The sequence below is a fragment of the Lynx canadensis genome, chromosome A1 (assembly GCF_007474595.2).
Source record: "Lynx canadensis isolate LIC74 chromosome A1, mLynCan4.pri.v2, whole genome shotgun sequence".
Lineage (NCBI taxonomy): Eukaryota > Metazoa > Chordata > Mammalia > Carnivora > Felidae > Lynx > Lynx canadensis.
The window spans coordinates 218,475,828-218,496,535 of NC_044303.2; the positions used below are offsets into that span (position 1 = coordinate 218,475,828).

The window sequence follows — 20,708 nt, forward strand, 5'->3', positions numbered from 1 at the left end:
AATGTAATTCATATGAACGTTAATGTTTGAGAAACACTTATTTTCCTATATGGCTTCATTAGATACTCAGCAGCAGAAATCTCAGAGATGTGTTAGTACAGCCTAACATGGCCTGACCTAAGGTATTTTATTATAAGCTAGCCTTTTAAAAGATCTTTCTTATGATTACATCACAGCCTTCTATTGCTGCCATAACAAATTACCATAAACTTAGTGCCTAAAGTAACTTAAATTTATTATCTTAAAGTTTTATGGGTTCGAGATCTGGGATGAATCTCACTGGGCTAAAGATGTTACTGTGGACAGGGCCATATTCCTGTCTGGACACGGCAGGAGAGCAATCATTTCCTTCCTCATTTAGGTTATTAGTAGATTTCAGTTCCTTGCAGTTGCAGGACTGTAATTCTTAATTTCTTGCTGTCTTTCAGCTGAAGGTTCATTCTGAGTTTCTAGAGGTGGCTTGCATCCTTTGGCATGCTACCCCTTCCTGCAATCCTCAAAGCCAGCAATAAGAGATCAATTCCTTTCCATACTTTAAATCTCCTTTTTTTTTTCCTCCTGTCTCATTTCTCTAGAGCACATCTCTGCCTTCTTCATCCACTTTAAATGGTTTGCATGATTCATTTAGGCCTATCTAGATAATTAAGAATAGTCTTCCTTCTCAATGACTTTAACCTTAATCACATTTACAAAGTTACTTTTACCATGTAAAGTAACATATCCATAGGTTTCAGGGATTAAGAAGTAGGCATCCTTTGGGGGACATGAGGAGGCATTATTTTGCCAATCATAGAGTGTCCATATCCAACCCTGATGAGAAAGAGTCATGGAACTCTATGTAATATGTCATTTCATTTTTATCTGGAATAGGTCAGAGGAATAGATTGGAGGATGACCTTTGATTCAGCTGATATGTTCCCTAAAAGAGAGCCATTCAAGAGCAAAGTATTTTACAACAGTTTCTCTATTCACTTATAGCCATAAGGACTCTGTGGACAAGTTCTTATGTTTCTTTTTAACATAATTTCAATTTATCTACGCAACTGACTCCATCAAATTTAATATGACTACTTAATATGTCTCAAGCACTGCAATAGGTCTATGATAGGGTAAGTAAATCAAGTGACAATTAAAAACTCACTCAAAGGCTGCTGCAAGTATTCCTGAGTATAAATAATAACTCTAAAGTCACACAATCGTAGAATAGTAATGATGGAAAAGGCCAAACATATCAAATCGTCTAAGTGACAGTTACATTAAATAAAAATTCAAGAAAGTTATCAGCATTTTACTGTCATGACTTTATGAGAACATTGTTTGAATTGCCTATAACTTTTAAGAAATAGTAGATGAACTAATAATCTTAAAATAATGCCTAGATTCATGAATCTCTTTTCTGGCAGATACGCCATTGATCGGCATACTGATATGGACCGGATTTTTAGTATTCACTCCGAAAATGGCTCTATTTTCACTTTGAAGCCCCTGGACCGGGAATCATCTCCTTGGCACAACATCACCATTACAGCCACAGAAATAAGTGAGTGGGAAATACGTCCATCTGAACACCAAAGTGGTAAAATAACAGCAATAAGTAGACTCTATTTCTTGAGTGAAATCATTTTATCGTTAGCAGCCTGAGCGTGTGTTGGATATTATATTATTTAATGATTATCAAATATCCACTTTTTAAATTTAATTTTCTCTTATAGCTTACTGTAGGATGGAAATATAATCTAACCTCATAAAAATAAGTAATCTAAGAAAATTATGCCTTACAAATAATAATACTTCATTCTCAATCATATTCTCCTCTTTTTAATCATGCTTTCCATCTGGACCCTGTAAGCAAGCTGAGATATTCATCAGCAATCCAATTGAGAAAGTGAATACCACATAAATGATCTGTTGCTAAGTTACCAATGGGGAGAGTGGTGTCACCGCTTCTCTGTAAATGAGACTGAAGTCTTACACATGTTCTTGTTGCAGATAACTCAAAACAAAGTAGCCACATCCCTGTCTTCATCAGAATTCTAGATATAAATGACCATGCTCCGGAATTTGCCATGTACTATGAAACATTTGTTTGTGAAAATGCAAAGCCTGGGCAGGTAAATAAAACCATTATAAACTTAAATTTGTTTTTTCCTATTTCCAAAGGCAGGTACCATTATATTCATTCACTTGAACAAATCTTTTTTTTTTATGCAAATTATTGCCATTCCTCTTTGTCACCTGTTTATCTCCCCTCACCAGAACATTCACAGTGATCTAAAAAGGTAACTTTTGAAGTGGTTTCTATTATGGAACCCATGATATAATAGAAAAAGTTGTAATATATGCTTTAATTTATATACTGGTATATAATAAATATCTATACATATAGTTCTATCTATCTATCTATCTATCTATCTATCTATCTATAAGAAATAGTTTCTACCTGGATTCATAATTATGCTGAAACTGAGTTATATTCAAGAATAGAATGGAAATACATTACTAAATAACACATGAAGTATGAACATGAAATTCTTCTGTGTTAGTATAAAGGAATCAAAATAATTACCTTGTTCATTACATTTTCCTCTTTTAATCTCTCAGGCAAGACATTTTGGTTGATAATTATACTTGGTGATTTTTCAACTTTAATCTTCTTGAGATAAAAAGAGATTGTTTGTACAAAAGTTACAAAGTCCTCTTGCAAAGTCCCCTCATATATAAGATATCTCTAAAGTAACTTTAAGCAACTGCAGAATATGTTCATTTTTGACACTAATATAGTATTTTACAAATGATAGTAACTGCACAAATTTCATTGAAGGAAATTTTAACAAGTTATTAAGATTTTTTAAGGAAAAAGTGGGTGGGTGTTAAGAATCATATATAATTTCATCATGTTTTTTATTTTATTTTATTTTATTTATTTTTTTAATATTTATTTATTTTTGAAGGAGAGAGACAGACAGAGTGTGAGCAGGGGAGGGGCAGAGAGAGAGGGAGACACAGAATCTGAAGCAGGCTCCAGGCTCTGAGCTGTAAGCACAGAGCCCAACTTGGGGCTCGAACTCATGATCTATGAGATCATGACCTGAGCAGAAATCAGACGCCCAACCAACTTAGACACCCAGGCACCCCCTCCATCGTGTTTTTTTAAACACAGAAAATAAAAGTGAAATACAGTCTTCTTTTTATTCCAATAGAGATTGCAATGGACCAAATGTTCATTTGAAACCCTAACCCCCAGTATGGATATAGAGCTTTTAAGGAAGCAAATAAAGTTAAAGGAGATCATAAGGTTAGGGCTATGATCTGAAAGGATTAGTGTCCTTTAAGGAAGAGACAACAGATAGATCACTCTCCCTCTCTCTCTTTTGATGCATACACTTAAAGGGAAGGCATTGTAAGGACGTAGCAAGAAGGCAGCTGTCTGCAAGCCCAAAGGAAAGCTCTCACAGACCTTGATCTCAGACTTCCAGTCTCCAGAACTGTGAGAAAAATAAATTTCTGCCATTGAAGCCATCCAGGCTGCATAATTTTTACGGCAGCCCAAGCAGGTAGACTAAGACAGAGATATGTACCATATTCCACTTGCATACACAAAAGATAGAATTGGGGTATTATTATTCTTATTCTTACTTGCCAAAAAAGCATCATTACATAGTTATCTGGATTAAAAATTGTTTTTCTTTTTTCACTTTGCAACATGTAATGGACATACACTCAGTTTAGCAAATGATTATTTTTAAAACGATGCTGAATTTTTACAGCATAGCTATACATTCATTAGTTTATTCAACTACCCACTTAAAATGGAAATTTGGTTTACAAACAAAATATTACTCAGCAGACAGCACTATAATGAGCATTACAGTACATTTATATTTATATACTACCTGGTATTCTTTTCCTTTGATACAACCTTCAAAGTAGGAATAAATTTGATATGTAAATGTTCATCAATGCCTCCAAATAGTTGCCTAAATATGTCATATATCTAGTGGATGACTGCCTATTTATTGGGCAACACTAGATTTTAAAATGTCTACCGAAAAATAGTATCTCATAATAATTTTAACACAGATCCTCCCAAAATTATTTGGGCTGAACATTTTTCATAAATGTGTGGCCATTTTCACAGCTGTATTAGTTTCCTAAGGCTACCATGAGAGATTACCACAAACTAGAAAGCTTAAAACAGAAATCCGCTCTCACACAGTTCTGGAGAATAAAGTCTGGAACCAACGTGTCAGCAGGCCATCCCCTCTCTAGAAACTCTAGGAGTAGACTCTTTCTTGCCATTTCCTAGTCCCTGTGAGTGCCAGAAACCATTGGCATCCCTTGGTTTATAAGAATTACTCCAATCTCTGCATACACTGTCCCGTGACATTCTATCTGTATCCTTATTTCCCTCTTCTTATGGGAAAAATCCAGTCATTGGATTAGGATCCACACTAATCCACCATGGTTTCATCTTAACTTGATTGCATCTACAAGAGCCTGTTTCCAAATAAGATCACATTCACAGGTACTGGAAATTAGGATTTGAACATATGTCTTGTAGAGAAAGAAGTCAATTGACAACAGTGTATAGATATTCTTTACTCATTTGTCTATTAATATGCTTTTCATGTGAGTAATTGATATGTATTACAAATTAATATTTGATAAAAATAATTGATCTGAACTAAAAATTATTTTAATAGATACTATTAGTATTAAAATTTCTGTCGTTGTTTCTATACTTGACACATAACAATTTGCTTGTTAAAAGTAACAAGGTTAAAAATGTATTTTAAGCTATGGATATGTATTCTCTGTTAAAATATGCTTAAACAATGGCTGATCTAATCACTTCAAGAACTCTGCCGTGTAACCAGAGGACCTACATTGTTTATGATTTAAAATATTGCTAAATATCATGGGGCGCCTGGGTGGCTCAGTCCGTTAAGCGCCAACTTCAACTCAGGTCATGGTCTCGTGGTTTGTGGGTTCAAGTCCCACGTTGGGCTCTGTGCTGACAGCTCAGAGCCTGGAGCCTGCTTTGGATTCTGTGTTTCCTCCTCTGTTTGCCCCTCCCATGCTCATGCTCTGTCTCTGTCTCTCAACAATAAATAAACGTTAAAAAATAAATAAAATAAAATAAAATAAAATAAAATAAAATAAAATAAAATAAAATATTGCTAAATATTGGATATACCATTGCCAATATGGAACAGGAGGTTAAGCAAAAGTGCTGAAGTCTTAAAAGTATTTTTTTCTATGTCATGACCCAATCTTCTAAGGAGAAAATGTGCATTAAATTCTCTTAATAATTGTACACATACACGAAGAATTATATAAAGAATTGTAAGGTTACATGCCACTCTGTCAATAAAATGAATGAAATCCTAGTTAGTATTAAAAGAGGAAAACACATTGACTAGTGAGTTATCAGGTTAGTATGGCTACAGAAGGTTCACAGTAACAAAAACTGTGGATATGCCAAACTACTATAAAATTCCAACAGTTGTTCATCACAGAAGTCGGACTACTATGCTTCTAAGTGAGTGGCGCAACTGTTTTTGTGGAAAAGAAATTTGAAAGTAAGAGTAATTAAGTGGCTATGATTTCAAGCCACACAGATGGCAGACCCAGGACTAGGAAAACAGGCACCCGATATGTAGCTTGGTGCTTTTTCCACTGTAAAATGTTCAATAGAATTTTTTGTGTGACCTGTAATTTGCAGCTTCGTCTTCACACGAGGGCACATCTGTAACTTACAGCAAGCACAGCTAAGAGGTGTCATAATTTCTCAACGTCAACACTGATTTTATGAAACCTTAAAAGCATTTATTTGTATCTCTTTCTAAGCTTTGCGAATACCACTAAAAGAAAAACAAATAAGTTGAATAAACTATGCAATGTGATTGTAGTTATGGTGCCCCCTAGCTTTAAAATCTTTTGCTTTCTGGTATCATGTGGCATATTACTCATTGTTTCAAAACTATATTCATAGTGTCCTTGATCTGTAAGAGTGGCTGTGCTAAGCACTTTTGTTTTTGAAAAGTGCATCTGTTATGTTCTCTGCCTTTGAGACAATCGTTATTTAGTGGAGGCAACAGATTGGTAACCAATTATTATTAAAACACACTGGGACATTCTAACAATGTTAAAAGAGGAGATGTTGGAGTGATTGAATTTTTCTTTAAGGTTGGATATTGCAGCGGCTGGGAATCGGACAATAATTCATAGAGATACCTTGCACGGTAATACTTGATGGACATTTTTTTATCCTTAACTAATTGTTATATTATACAGAACCATAAAAAGCCTTGGCATAATTTCTGAAAATGGGCTCTTTTTATTTCTGTAATGTCAGTGATATTTTTAAAACCCAAACACTGATTTAAAATGTCCTATAAAAACAACACGCGTTGCTTTTTGTTGTGCTTTATTTCACTTATTGACTTGGTTTCAGCTGATTCAGACTGTCAGTGTCATGGACAGAGATGATCCTCCCCGAGGCCACAAATTTTTCTTTGAACCAGTGCCAGAATTTCCTCTCAATCCGAACTTCACCATTGTAGATAATAAAGGTACAGAATATTTTTAAAAGTAAAATTATAAGGCCTTATGTTCTAAAATTAAAGACTGGACTGAATTGTTTCCCCCACTTTTTTTTTTTTTTTTTTTAGATAATACAGCAGGAATCATGACTCGAAAAGATGGGTATAGCCGCAACAAAATGAGCACGTATCTACTACCGATTTTAATATTTGACAATGATTATCCAATTCAAAGCAGCACCGGCACACTCACTATCCGTGTGTGCGCTTGTGATAGTCAAGGAAACATGCAGTCCTGCAATGCAGAGGCCTTGGTCCTCTCGGCGGGTCTCAGCACAGGGGCTCTGATCGCCATCCTTCTCTGCATCATCATACTCCTTGGTAAGCTCTGCCTCTGAATGTTCATTTGACTTAAATAAGTCTCTCCTGCACTGTTCAGTGATGGGGCTACTGAGAAGCACACTTCTCTAGAGTGAAAGATTGACATTTTTAACTCTTTATTGAAATTGTTCTTTCGACTTGAAAAAAAATCTAGTTGTCTCTGAGGATAGGACTAGCTTTCTAGAGATGAAAAACAGAGCTAACAGCTCATGCCATATGCATGTATACACACACATTTTAAAATCTATTTTGTATTATACTGTTTAGTACTAGCTAATCATGGTCACTGTTCTCAGGACATTTACTTTTACAACTGATTTACTTTTTGTATCAACTCCATAAGATGGATACTCTGGTTCTTCTCAGGGAAGACTAAGTAACTTACAAAAATTCAGTCATTTAGAAAGTGTTTTAAATAGCGTTCAATATATTAGTCTATTTCAGAATTCTCCTTCTAAACCATTATTCTCAAAGTCAAAGACTACCTTTACAAATAATATAGCTAACGAATACCAAGTTATGTATATTAGACACCTAGTTGGCAAATGCATTTAAATTGTCAATATAAGATGAGCATTTTATTGATACAATTTGAACATAGGTGCAAATTAAAGGTTTAAGTTCATTTTTAAAAATATCAGTATGGCATTGTGGTCTACGTAGTCCTGCAGTATTTTCCAAATAAAGTCATGCTTGCTATAGCAAATGTTTGATTTGAGCATGCCCTAACAGGACAACAATTTAATTCAATTAAACAGTTGTTCCACTGTAAAACATTCCCCCCAAAATTGTCTCCATCAAATATTCATCCAAAATGCTTATGCTTAGGGCATGAGAGCCAGCCAAATTTATGTTCCAATGCTCATATGTGCTGGCTCCTTTTCACCACAAACCCTTTCAAGCAATCTGGATGAAATCCCTCTGGCCAGATATCCTTATGCGACTTCAGTGGGGGATTGATAAAAGTGAGGGGAAAACATTTGTCTCAGTTCAAATGATCCAACTATTTAGAAAAACATTTTTTCAGGGTGCTTTAGAACATACATACTACCAACACCAGTCCACATCTCAGAACTGCTGCTAGAAAGTTCAGCTCTTCTGTAAAATATTTTTGTATCCCCACGAAGTATCAATTTTGGCTTACCTTTCAGCTAAGTGCTACTGATATTATGTTGTTTTATTTGGTCACATAGCTCTACTTTCCTAATTTAGGACAACATGGAAATATGCATATTTTAAATTTGACTTTTAAATTTCTATATTAAGATAATACACACACAAAGACACACATGCATACATGAGGAAACAAAAGCGCCCCCTAATAAGCTTACATACTATGTCTTATGACACTAAATTGTTTAACAGTTTTTTCTAAGCAGAAATCCTACAAGGCTGTTTCTTTATTTTGAGAACTCGGCCACCTTCCTGCCCTATACAATATAGAAGGCACACATTTCTTGTTTTCCACCTTCCCAACCGATTGCATAAAGATGGAGGGATTTTCTATTATTTTAGTTAAAATTGTTTCTAATTCAGAAGGTTTCATTATCAAAGTTCCTAAAACATTTTTGCTGTGATTTCATCTTTTTAAAAAGTTTTTGTTTGAATTCCATTTAGTTAATGTACAATGTAGTTTTAATTTCAGGTGTACAATATCAACACTTCCATACAACACACTGTGCTCATCACAAGTGCACTCCTTAATCCCCATCACCCATTTAACCCATCCCCCCCCCCACACAAACAGTTCCCCTCCAGTAACCCTCAGGTTGTTCCCTATAGTTAACAGTCTGTTTTATGCCTCTCTCTTTTTTCCCATGTTGATTCCACATATGAGTGAATTTGTCTTTCTCTGACTTATTTCACTTAGCATAATACTTTTTAGCTCTGTCCACATTGTTGCAAATGGCAAGATTTCATTCTTTTTTATGTCTGAGTAATATTCATTGTGTGTGTGGAGATATATATATATATATACACATACATATATATACACATACATATATATACACATATATGTGTACACAATGTATGTGTATATATATATATATGTATATACATATGTATGTGTATATATATTTCTCCACACACATACATACATATGTATACACACATACATATGTATATATATACATACATACATATATATACATACATACATATATATACATACATATGTATGTGTATATATATGTATGTATGTATATATATATATTTATCTTCTTTATCCATTTATCCATTCATCTGTGGATGTACACTTGGGCTATTTCCATGATTTGGCTATTGTAGGTAATGAATTAGTATATTTGTATTCTTTGGGTAAATATCTGGTAGTGCAATGGCTGAATCATAGGGTACTTTTATTTTAAACTTTTTGAGAAACCTCCATGCTGTTTTCCAGAGTGGCTGCACCAGATTGCATTACCACCAACAGTGCAAGAGAGTTCCTTTTTCTCCACATCTTCACCAACACCTGTTGTTTGCACACAGTTACTAAATTTCTATAGTTAGAAGAGTTGCCTCTTTGCAAGACAGTGATATAGCATGGACAATAATATCTCAGACCTACCTTTACAGTTTGAAGAAATATAGTTCTTAGAGTTTGTCTATGTTACAAGGCACAGTCGAGGATTAAAACCTGATGCAGGACTTTTTAACTGTTTTAGTTCCTTAGACACCTTGGGAATCAAACTATGGGAACTATTTAGAATAATAAATTAATAATAATAGGATATATAAAAAAGGAAATATGTTTATCCAAATTAAATAAGAACAAAAGCAAAATGTGTTTAATTATTGTCATATGTGCCTTATTCTAGTGCAAGTCTAATGATTAAAGATATATCATAACTAAAATGCAATATAAAATTATCTATGATTTCTGTTGGTTTAATAGTCACACATACTGTTACTATCACTACAGTACTTGTATATTCTGATATTCATAATAGAAATACTAAATTCCAGTAATAGATTAATAAAAATAATGACATACATTTTTCTATTCATTATCTTTACCTTTCTAAATTCCATTCACATAACCTCAGTCTAGGGAGATGAAGCAGGTAATTGTGACCCAACAAAGGAGAAAAAACAGAACAGGTTCCAAGGTCCATTTGTGGGAGTTAATAAATATTATATTAGCTAAGAACCCTTAATATAATTTGACTATGTTGTTCTTATTTTATAGTCGGAGTTTATAAAAATTTTGAGGAAAGTAGAGAATTTATAAATTAATTCAATATTAAATTTATAAAAAAAAAAACCTTTTTTCTACTTCATGATTCACTAGATTGGTGGATATCAGATCTATGCTGAGTTAATTAACTTATGTTCATCCTTTAATAGGGGAAATAGAGATATGTCTCATTTTTATTGAATAGTTTTTTGTTTTATTGTCTCTAAGATGATTCTGAATATAGCTCAGCACCCGGAGCCTATTCTATGGAGGTTAACTGAAGATGTTACTAATGATTTTTTTTTTATTCTTTCTACCAATTATTAGGAGCTAAGGAAAGTGTTTTGGCTGATATGACAATAGCATTGGGCAGACTTTAATGGAGTTACAAGAAACTCAAGGGCCATGGTGAAGTGTGGTTTCAATGTAAATGAGCTTGCTTTGTGTGATTTCAATACAAAAATCAAGAAAAGAAATGATAGATTTTTGAGCCAACATGTTCTTGTTTTTTAATAAAACCTAAATAGTATTAGCAAAACATTTAGCTGCCTAAATTAAGGAAAAGCTGTTTTTTATTTCTCTCATGCAATGTCTAAGTGTGTTTTGGGAAAGTTTATCTTTATTTAATTTTTAACTTTTCTTATATACAAAATTAGGAACTTGTTCCATTTTCAATGAAAAATTTATATTTTGGAAATTATGTATTTTTTCTTACTTTTAAATGTATTTGTAAATTGCAAAATGTATTTATTTTGCATACAGACATTCATTGTCACATATATGCATATGTTACATTTTAGTAACATAACAAAAATAAGAAAGTATATTTCATGTGGGGAGTTCACAATTAATTTGATAACACAAGTATATAAAAAATAAAACGATACAGCAAATAGAGGGATTACAAATAACAGGTCAGCCAGAAAGTTCCAATGTACTTCTATAAGTCAAGGAAATCCTCAATAACAAGATAATTAGTCTGAACTATCTTTAATCTGAACTATCTTGTAAGATGAGTACAGGTTAAAGATAAGAATTTGAATTCCATATCAGAGCTTATAGAGTGATGGCTCAGATTTTAGGTAGGCTTTCAAAACCAGGTCCGAAAAGGAATTTAAATAGATAAGAGCTGGGGCGCCTGGGTGGCGCAGTTGGTTAAGCGTCCGACTTCAGCCAGGTCACGATCTCGCGGTCCGTGAGTTCGAGCCCCGCGTCAGGCTCTGGGCTGATGGCTCGGAGCCTGGAGCCTGTTTCCGATTCTGTGTCTCCCTCTCTCTCTGCCCCTCCCCTGTTCATGCTCTGTCTCTCTCTGTCCCAAAAAAAATAAATAAACGTTGAAAAAAAAAATTTATAAAATAAATAGATAAGAGCTATTAGAAGGATTAGATCAGTAGCACATATATATTTTTGTATATATTATATACACACATATATTGCACTTTTATGTATATATGCATGTATATGAGTGATGTTTTGCATATATTGAGTCATTAAGAAACTATTAAATTATTGCTCAATTTATCTTGGGCTAATAATGAGTGTAGCTTTAGAATTTTAGTATTTTTAAGCAAGTTTGCTGTTGGAAGGAATGAGATATCACATAATTAACAGCTGGCTAAATGAATTAGCCATAACTGAATAAGGATTTTTCAATGCCAGAGCTCTACAGGAGAGTGACTCTTGAAAGTAAATAAATGGACTGTAATATCTGCTCTTTTATCAATACAGGACATTTACTCATTAGCCCAAGGCACTGTGTATTTGTGTAGGATAGTCACTTTTTATCCAAACAAATCTTAGCATCTCTCATACCACACAAACTTCCCTTTCCAAAATGTGCTATATTTAATTTAAACCTGAACCATGGAATCTCACTATTTTCTCTTTGTTGTTGTTGTTGTTCTTCCAAAGGGTGCTATATTTAATTTAAACCTGAATCATGGACTTTCACTATTTTCTCTTTGTTGTTGTTATTGTTGTTGTTATTATTAATAGTTTTAGTTGTGCTGTTTGCTGCACTGAAGAGGCAGAGAAAAAAGGAACCTCTGATAATTTCAAAAGACGATGTCCGTGACAACATTGTGACCTATAATGATGAAGGTGGTGGGGAAGAAGATACCCAAGCTTTTGACATTGGCACCTTAAGGAATCCAGAAGCAAGAGAAGACAGTAAACTTAGAAGAGATGTAATGCCTGAAACTATTTTTCAGATAAGGAGGACTGTGCCTCTGTGGGAAAATATTGATGTACAAGATTTTATCCATCGAAGATTGAAAGAAAATGACTCAGACCCAAGTGCACCACCTTATGATTCACTGGCAACATACGCCTACGAAGGCAATGATTCCATAGCCGATTCACTCAGTTCTTTGGAGTCTCTCACAGCCGATTGTAACCAAGATTATGATTACCTCAGCGACTGGGGACCTCGTTTTAAAAAGCTTGCTGATATGTATGGGGGTGATGACAGTGACCGAGATTAAGAGTATCGTATGACTTGATCCATGTTAGTGGAAGTACGCTTCTTGTTACTAGATTGAGTGGCCTGCATTCTCTTCCTTGGAGGAAATTTTTTAAAAATTGAAATTACAAACAATACGTAGGTGTTGTCTTAGTAAGGGTTTGCTTAATCAGTAAGTTTCTGTGAATGAATATGAATGATATAGATTTTAAAAAAAGTAATAATAACCAGTTCACTCTCTTTGCCTAGCAATCTCTGAACGAAAGTATATCACATCAATAATCAATACAAATTACATAAAAGGCTTTTTGTGCCTTTCCTTAAATATAAAGACTTTATAAATGTTTTCTTAACTGACTTATAGTCACCTTTACTATTAAACATTGTGCAACTGCTTTGTAAATTAATATGAAAATATATCCCTAAAGAAATAGGAATGACTATTACTGCCATATTTATTTAGTTGAAGAATGTCTTTGTGTTAATTCATTCATATTTTTATAAATGTATATTTATATTTTTGTATTTTTATGAAATAAACTAGTATTTATAAAAATAAATATCATTTTATTTACTTCCTAGAAGCAGTTCTGATCTCACTGATAACAGAAATTTTTTACATCTTTATAGACAAAACACAATTTACTCAGGGAAAAAACAGCTAAGTTACTGCATGTGATTTGGAACTAGAATGTAGCAAGACTATAAAAAAGCTTTAGTATAAGTTATGATTTTTTGTTTCTGCCACTTGAATATGGACAAATGCTTATTCAACCACTGATATCTACCCATCAATAGGATATGAGACCTTTGAAATATAAACTATTATAAATATACTTGTGAATGATTATGGTTTTTATATAATTTTTTCTATAGAATCAGCCAGTGAATTTTATTTGAGAGTATATGAAGTATGTGTAAGAAATGTTATGTGTATCAGGGAAAAAAATGTAAATCACTCTTTCTCCTTCAACAGAAGTTTTCAGGATGAAAAGGAATAGTTGTGATTTTGTTCTCCTCATCAGATAATTCATGGAATATAAGCCAGGCGACATTTAAAATGAGTATCAGCAAACTAGAGGGTTTTTTTTTAATTGAAAACTTTATTGCGTAGATTCAAAGTCACTGTATTTGAGGAAATCTTGAAATAACTGGTGACATGTAGGCTGAAGATTAAAAAAAAAAATTAGGGAATGTGTGGTTTTACTAATGATTGGGATTGTAAAAAAAAAATCTGTTTTGGGACAGAATTTGGACCCTTTAAGACATGAGAAAGAGGAAGAGAGTGGAAGAATTGTGCATAATAATCATTAGCAAATCTCTGAGACTGCTATGCAGAAAACCTGCCTCGGTTTAATCTGGAGAATAAAACCTAAACTAAAATATGGAAACTTCACAAGGAGATTGCATACTATTCATTTCCTGTGCCATGAATTATCTTTTGCTTTCTCTTTTATTATTCATCCTTTAAGGAGTAAATATCATACCCAGGGTCATTCTTTTTTTTTTTTTTTTTAATTTTTTTTTTATGAAATTTATTGACAAATTGGTTTCCATACAACACCCAGTGCTCATCCCAAAAGGTGCCCTCCTCAATACCCATCACCCACCCTCCCCTCCCTCCCACCCCCCATCAACCCTCAGTTTGTTCTCAGTTTTTAACAGTCTCTTATGCTTTGGCTCTCTCCCACTCTAACCTCTTTTTTTTTTTTTCCTTCCCCTCCCCCATGGGTTCCTGTTAAGTTTCTCAGGATCCACATAAGAGTGAAACCATATGGTATCTGTCTTTCTCTGTATGGCTTATTTCCCAGGGTCATTCTTAATGTGTAATTTATTTAGAAATTTAACACTGACTAGTCTGTTACCAAGCCTTTTTAAAGAGCAAAATACCAATTATAGACAAATTTGTGTATTCTGTTACTATGTTATAAAATTTTCAAAGACCATTCAAGAACTTTAGCACCAGTAGCTGACACATATTACAGATTTAATTTGATGCTGAGAAAATAAAATATACTTTGCACTTAAGAAAAATTTGAAATTTTTCTAATCATTGGAATTTTCCAGAAAACAGAAAGTTTTTAAGTTTTAGGTTTAGTTTAGAAAGTTTTTTTTTTTTTTTTTTACTTTAGAAAGTAATTAAGTTTTCCCATTGCTAGAGCTATTCTAGCATGAATCAGACAAATATTTGAGGAGAATAACGTTGAGTGGCTTAAAGCAGTCGGCAAAAATGAATTAGATATCTATTAAACTTCTTATCACTTTATTCTATAATCACTAGAATAAGTGGCAAGAAGTAAACAAATTAAGAAGAGGCTATAATGACTGTACGTGTAACAGCTGTATAGAAATGAAAAAAAATCATGTTGAGTCAGAAAAGGGGAATTGGTAGTTACATTGCATGCCTGGGTTTACCACACTTCAAATACTAAGTGCATCACAACAAACCAAGCTACCTGTAAGTTGTAAACTTACAACTGCAATGAGGAAATCATATTAATACCACATAGAATAAGACACATTAAATTTTTAAGCTTGATTATGAAGAAATATTCATTTGATTACCATTTTTCAGCACTTTAATAAAACTGGTTTGAGTTCTCCCTTTCCTGGATCTGAGAATAACTGATATACTGATGTCTTTGTGAGGACAGAGCTAATAGATTTCATGCTTAATAAGTATATGATTGTTTTTGCTATCAATCAAGGAGTACTATTTGGTCAAAGAAATTACCAGTTTCATGAAATATTAATGCTTTTCATAATTTTTTAATAATCTATGAAATTCGTGTAGTAGGAAAATGCATTTAGAACTCTGATCAGCTTTTTTGTAAATAAAAAAAAAAAATTTCCTAATTGAGAAGTAAAAAAAAAAAAAAAAAAGAAAAATGTAACTTCCCCACCCATACCCACACAAAAAATAGAGATAATAATATTTACTCTATTGTATTTGGATAATTTTATTTCATTAAGATGCACACAATACATTCAATAATATTAGTTTCCATCACTTGATTCTCATGGGACTGAGACACTGGTAAAATCTGAGGAAAATTAATTCTTAAAGTGTGTTTACTTTCCAAACAAAATAAATTAGTTAGCTTTGACTGTTTAAACTTAAGATAAAATTGAAGCTAGTTGAGTAAATTTTTTTCCAAATATAATTAAAACAATCATTGTTTTATATATTCAATAAATTAAAAATTATATATGTCTATATCTGAAGTTTTTTTCAGAGAGAGGAACTTATCTACATTATTTGCACTTTAAGATATGGACTGGGTAGTAGTATCTTCAATCCTGCTCTTAGACATGTGAAATAGATTCCAGTCACTTAAAAAAATCAATTTAGTAAAGAAAAGAAAACAGCATTACCAACACAAAGCAGTAAATAAATAAGGGGAAAAAATCCTACCATAGCCAGTGGCTGAACTGACCTCAGTTGATTATTCCTTCCACGTTGGCGTAACCACTGTAGCTGGCTGCCAGGATCTTTTATTATATTGTGTATTCTTTTATTTTACTCAGCCTCCCTGACTGGCTTCTTCCGTCTAACTCTGTATTTTAGAGTAGACCAAGCCCTCTTTTTTCTTTTCTTTTCTTTTCTTAACTTAAATTCTGGCTCTTGATGATCTATCCACTTTCCCAGTTTCTATACATTTTTACATCAATATCCATATGAACATATAGATATATCAATATAGAGATAAATTGAAAATTCTCAAACTTAGACCTCCATCTTTGGAGGTCTACAACCCCTATCTTTGCTTCATTCCTATAATCCAAACATATTTCCAATGAACTGTTCTAAATTTCCACATGAAAGTTTAATGAAGTGGGATATGTCCAAATTTTAACCTCTAATTTTTGCCCCCAAAATCTGTTCTACTCTCAAAGTGGCCCAAGTTGATGGAAAAAAAAAAAAAAAAAAAAAAAAAAAAAAAAGACCACAACATCTTCCTACCTGCCCAGGTCAAAAATCTTGTAGTCATCCTTCATTTCTGTTATTCTATAATCCTTCATAGGCTATACTTTAGGAAATCCTATTGACTATACCCTCAAAATCTGTCTGGTATATAATAAATTTTCATCACATCCCCGGCTACAATCCTGGCATTTTGTGCACCTGGATTATCGCAGTATACTTCTAAGAGTTCTTTCTTACTCACCTTGGCTCCTACCATCTATTTGAAAAGACTGAAGAGAGAATACAGACTGGTGTGCATTTCTTTTTCTTCTTTGTTTTCTTTTCCTTCCTTCCTTCCTTCCTTCCTTCCTTCCTTCCTTCCTTCCTTCTTTCCTTTCTTCCTTCTTTCCTTCCTTCCTTTTCTTTCTTTTCTTCCTCCCTTCCCTCCGTTCAATTAGGTAAGCATGAACATCTCATTTCTCTATTCAAAACCTATCAATTGTTCTTTACAGTGAAAGTCAGTCCTCAGGAAGTTATCAAGTACCCTTTATCTCTTCGATCTTACTCTCCTCTAATTCCTTAACTCATTTCACTTCAGTTATTCTGGGCTCCTTGTTCTTCCTTAAAAACACTAAGCATTTTCCCTTTGCACTGACTGATCACTATCCTTGAAATTAGTTTTCCCCAGATATTCATGAAGTTAACCATTAGAACTTCTTTCCAGTCCTGGTTCAAACGCCACTGAAAACTACAACCCCCAAAACCCATTTCTCCTTTCCCGATTTATTTTAAAATAAATATTTTCCACAGAAAATATCACTATTGAACACAATGCATAATGTGTTTATCACTTAATTATTTCATTTGCCAAATTCTACTAGAATGATTGTTGGTTCACAAACTGGCCCTTCCACACACAGGGCAAGGGGAGGTGGAAGAAGGAGGAAGGACCCTCCAGACTGGCCAGCGGCAGGTTTAATAAGCAAAGGAACTTGCATACGAGGCTTGTCTTGAGCAGCAACAGGACAAGTTACATTTCTGCACCTGCCAGCCAGAATCTTAAAAGTTTGTCAAAGGATTTAACTGGATTCAGTCACCTACTCAACCTAGATGGTCTCCACAGCTCCTTACTCTCAAAGGTGCAACACTGAAACAGCTCCTAGTGTGAGAATGGTGGGCAAAATGTACATTGCAAGGACAGGGGAGGGTTGTGAGGAGCTTCTGAAAGCCCAGGGTCTAGTTTTGGGGTCAACCTGAGGTCACATACTCTCATTGACCTCTTCCAACAAGAATTCTTCCCAAATCATACCTTGTTAACGTGCAGCAAATATTTGTTAAAAGTTAAGTGACATGCTCAATATTTAGAAATGATACTTTTCTTAATTTGGTAAAATATTATCAACAGATAGGACGTTTAAATAAAACAAATGTAAACAAAAAAGAATTATACTCAAATTCATAACAAAGTATATGCCTTCAACACAGTATTGATTATAGCCTAGAGTATTAAATCTAAGTACTATATGCTGCATTCTGGTTGATCATGATTAGGTCACTATTTAAAAAAATCTTTTCAAAATTACAGAAAGCATGACTAAATTTTTTCCAGTTTTTAAAAAAGCCTCCCTAAATTAAAATTGTATTCAATGATCCGTGCTTCTAAAAGTATACGGTAATGGGATTTTACTAGATTTCAGGCCATCAATTCTAAATGCCAGAATCAAAACACAAGCCAACGCAAATAAGAATCAAAGAAACAGCCTTCTCTGTGCAGTTTTAATTATCTTTATAATCACCTAATTATTGGATTGGTTTTAGCCCTCTTTTCTCACATTTGGATAATATTTTGTGAATAAAGGCAAGCTGAACAACCTATGAAAATGTTTTCTTACTTAAATATGTTTAATTACTTTCCAAATTTCAGTAATGATGTGTGACTATTTTTTAAAAATAAACAATTGTTTGGGAGTGCTTGGGTGGCTCGGTCGGTTAAGCATTCAGCTTTGGCCTAGGTCATGATCTCACCATTAGGAGTTCAAGCCCCGCATCGGGCTCTGTCCTGACAGCCTAGAGCTTGGAGCCTGCTTTACAGTCTGTGTCTCCCTCTGTCTCTCTCCCTCTGCCCCTCCCCCACTCTTCCTGTCTCTCTCTTTCAAAAATAAATAAACATTAAAAAAATTAAAATAAATAAACATTGCTTAATAACAGTTCATATAAAAAAAAAAACATCAGCTATTTAAGTCATTATGTTCAAACTAGCAATGTACAGACATTGGGCCTTATCTTACCCGCAGTCTTTGTTATTGTTGTTGTTTGATGGAATATTATTACCTAATATAGTGTTAAAAAGTACAACAAAAATCACCATAGTATTACCAGCATTTAAAGACCAAGGTATTTCACCTATACATAATTCCCTATGGGTTTTCCTGTGGAATCTAGTAGTGAAATTAGGTAGTTTTCTGCTATATTTATGTATCACTCAGGAAATCTCACCAACTGCCAGTTCATGTCTATTATTTTCTTACTGTTTCTAAATACATAATTATGTAATTTTGATAGTAGCCATTTTTCAATAACATATAAATATCTTTCACAAATATGTGGCTTGCATTTTCACTGTAATTAATTTCAATGTAACCAAAATTATGTATACTATGAAGTTAACCATTAACTGTGTCTTATGGTTTCCCTGCAATTTTTTGCTTGGTTTCCTATGTATCCTTATTACTAATTCAGCTCCAAACTCTGTCAGTTGTGTAAATTTTCTCTCTCGAGACTCAGAAGCACAAAAAAAAGTGGAGAGCTAATTTCATCTCCTTGAAGAAATCTTTCCTTCAGTCACTGAACTGCTCTACTGAGTGAGATTAACTGTCTTCTAAGCCAGATGCATCCTGGTACCTCCTCCCACCATCTACCTGGGCATTCCCTGAGTCTCTCCTCCAGAACTGGAGTCCAGAGTCCTATGACCCATGTCAAACACTTTGAGTCTTTTTTTCTTGTTCCTTCTCCCCACCATGTTTAGGATAATTTTGTCTACATATCTCTTAAACGATGTTACTACACATTTATGTCTAATATTATAGTTCCATTGTGTTTTACACAAACAGAAATGCTTTAGTAATCACTTGTCTTTTTACTCTAACTGTATTGGTGTCGTGAAGTTTCACTAGTTTGAAGGAAGTATTTCAACTCCTTGGTCACCAGATATTTCTCCAAGGACATTTACACAGCAGCTTCATTAGTTTATATGATCTGCCTATTCCTCATAGGCATTAGGCATTTGAGTTTGTAACAATGTTAGTATACAACCTTGACCAGAATTCTAAAAAAAAATTATGAATGCTATTATCAATAAATCTTATTTATTTGATTTTAATTATTATAAATTTAGTATATGATCATTACTTACACTAATATATAATAGCCTCACATATATGCATTATAAGGAAATACATTCTGGGTAGTCATATTCTTGAAATGAATGTATAAACATTCAGATCTGGTTTTGTCTGTTTGGTTTTATTACGCCAGTTCAAGTCTACTTTTCAGTGTATATAATCCTGAAAAATGCATTTAAAACCCTTCACATACTTGGAAATTCAGTATACACACATTGATTTAATAATCAAGTACAACATGATCTAGAATAATATGCACAAAATATCAACTAAAGCCAAATAAAGTAAGTATCTTTATATATTTATTTGAATCAAATGTTATCTTCATCAGAGTATATCACATTTATAACCTCTCTCTACTACCAGCTTTGTAAGAATGGTTCAGTTGTGTGGTCTGTTAGTTTCAAATTTATTTTTTTTATAGGAAACATATTGGTGCCTTTTTCTATTAATTACAGGAATAGTATACTGAGAAAAGTAATGCTTTTAATGGAAAGTATTGATTCAAATTATAATTTACTTTTTTCAGGATGCTATAGCAACAAAGAAACTTCACTGATAAAATCTTATGTAAGTTAATGATTACCTTATTAATTTTATAAATCCCAATTAAATGCTAGGATTATGTGAATCTAGGTGAAAAAAAGGCAAAAATAGTACAGCGCAGAACCCATTTCTTATAAGACTTCAAAATTCAATTCAATAGACAAAACATTAACATGAGTAACTAAAATAAAGTGGTATGTGATTAAGGCTTAGAAATGGTATAAAAAAAAGGGTAAAATAGTATTTCTTGGCTTCACATGTGTTTCACAATTATATCATTTAAAAACTG

The 20,708-nt window shown here is 33.4% G+C and overlaps 1 protein-coding gene across 1 annotated transcript in view; it reads left to right on the forward strand.

Moving 5' to 3' along the window:
- Positions 1 to 12,968, forward strand: part of CDH9 (cadherin 9) — a 137,158-nt gene extending 124,190 nt beyond the window's left edge. Inside the window, exons 8-12 of the mRNA XM_030306961.1 lie at positions 1,404 to 1,540; positions 1,990 to 2,111; positions 6,458 to 6,575; positions 6,675 to 6,926; positions 12,100 to 12,968. Coding sequence (XP_030162821.1) covers positions 1,404 to 1,540; positions 1,990 to 2,111; positions 6,458 to 6,575; positions 6,675 to 6,926; positions 12,100 to 12,587 — 1,117 coding nt within the window. The 3' untranslated portion in view covers positions 12,588 to 12,968. The remainder of the gene's footprint in view (positions 1 to 1,403; positions 1,541 to 1,989; positions 2,112 to 6,457; positions 6,576 to 6,674; positions 6,927 to 12,099) is intronic.
- The last annotated feature ends 7,740 nt before the right edge of the window (positions 12,969 to 20,708 follow it).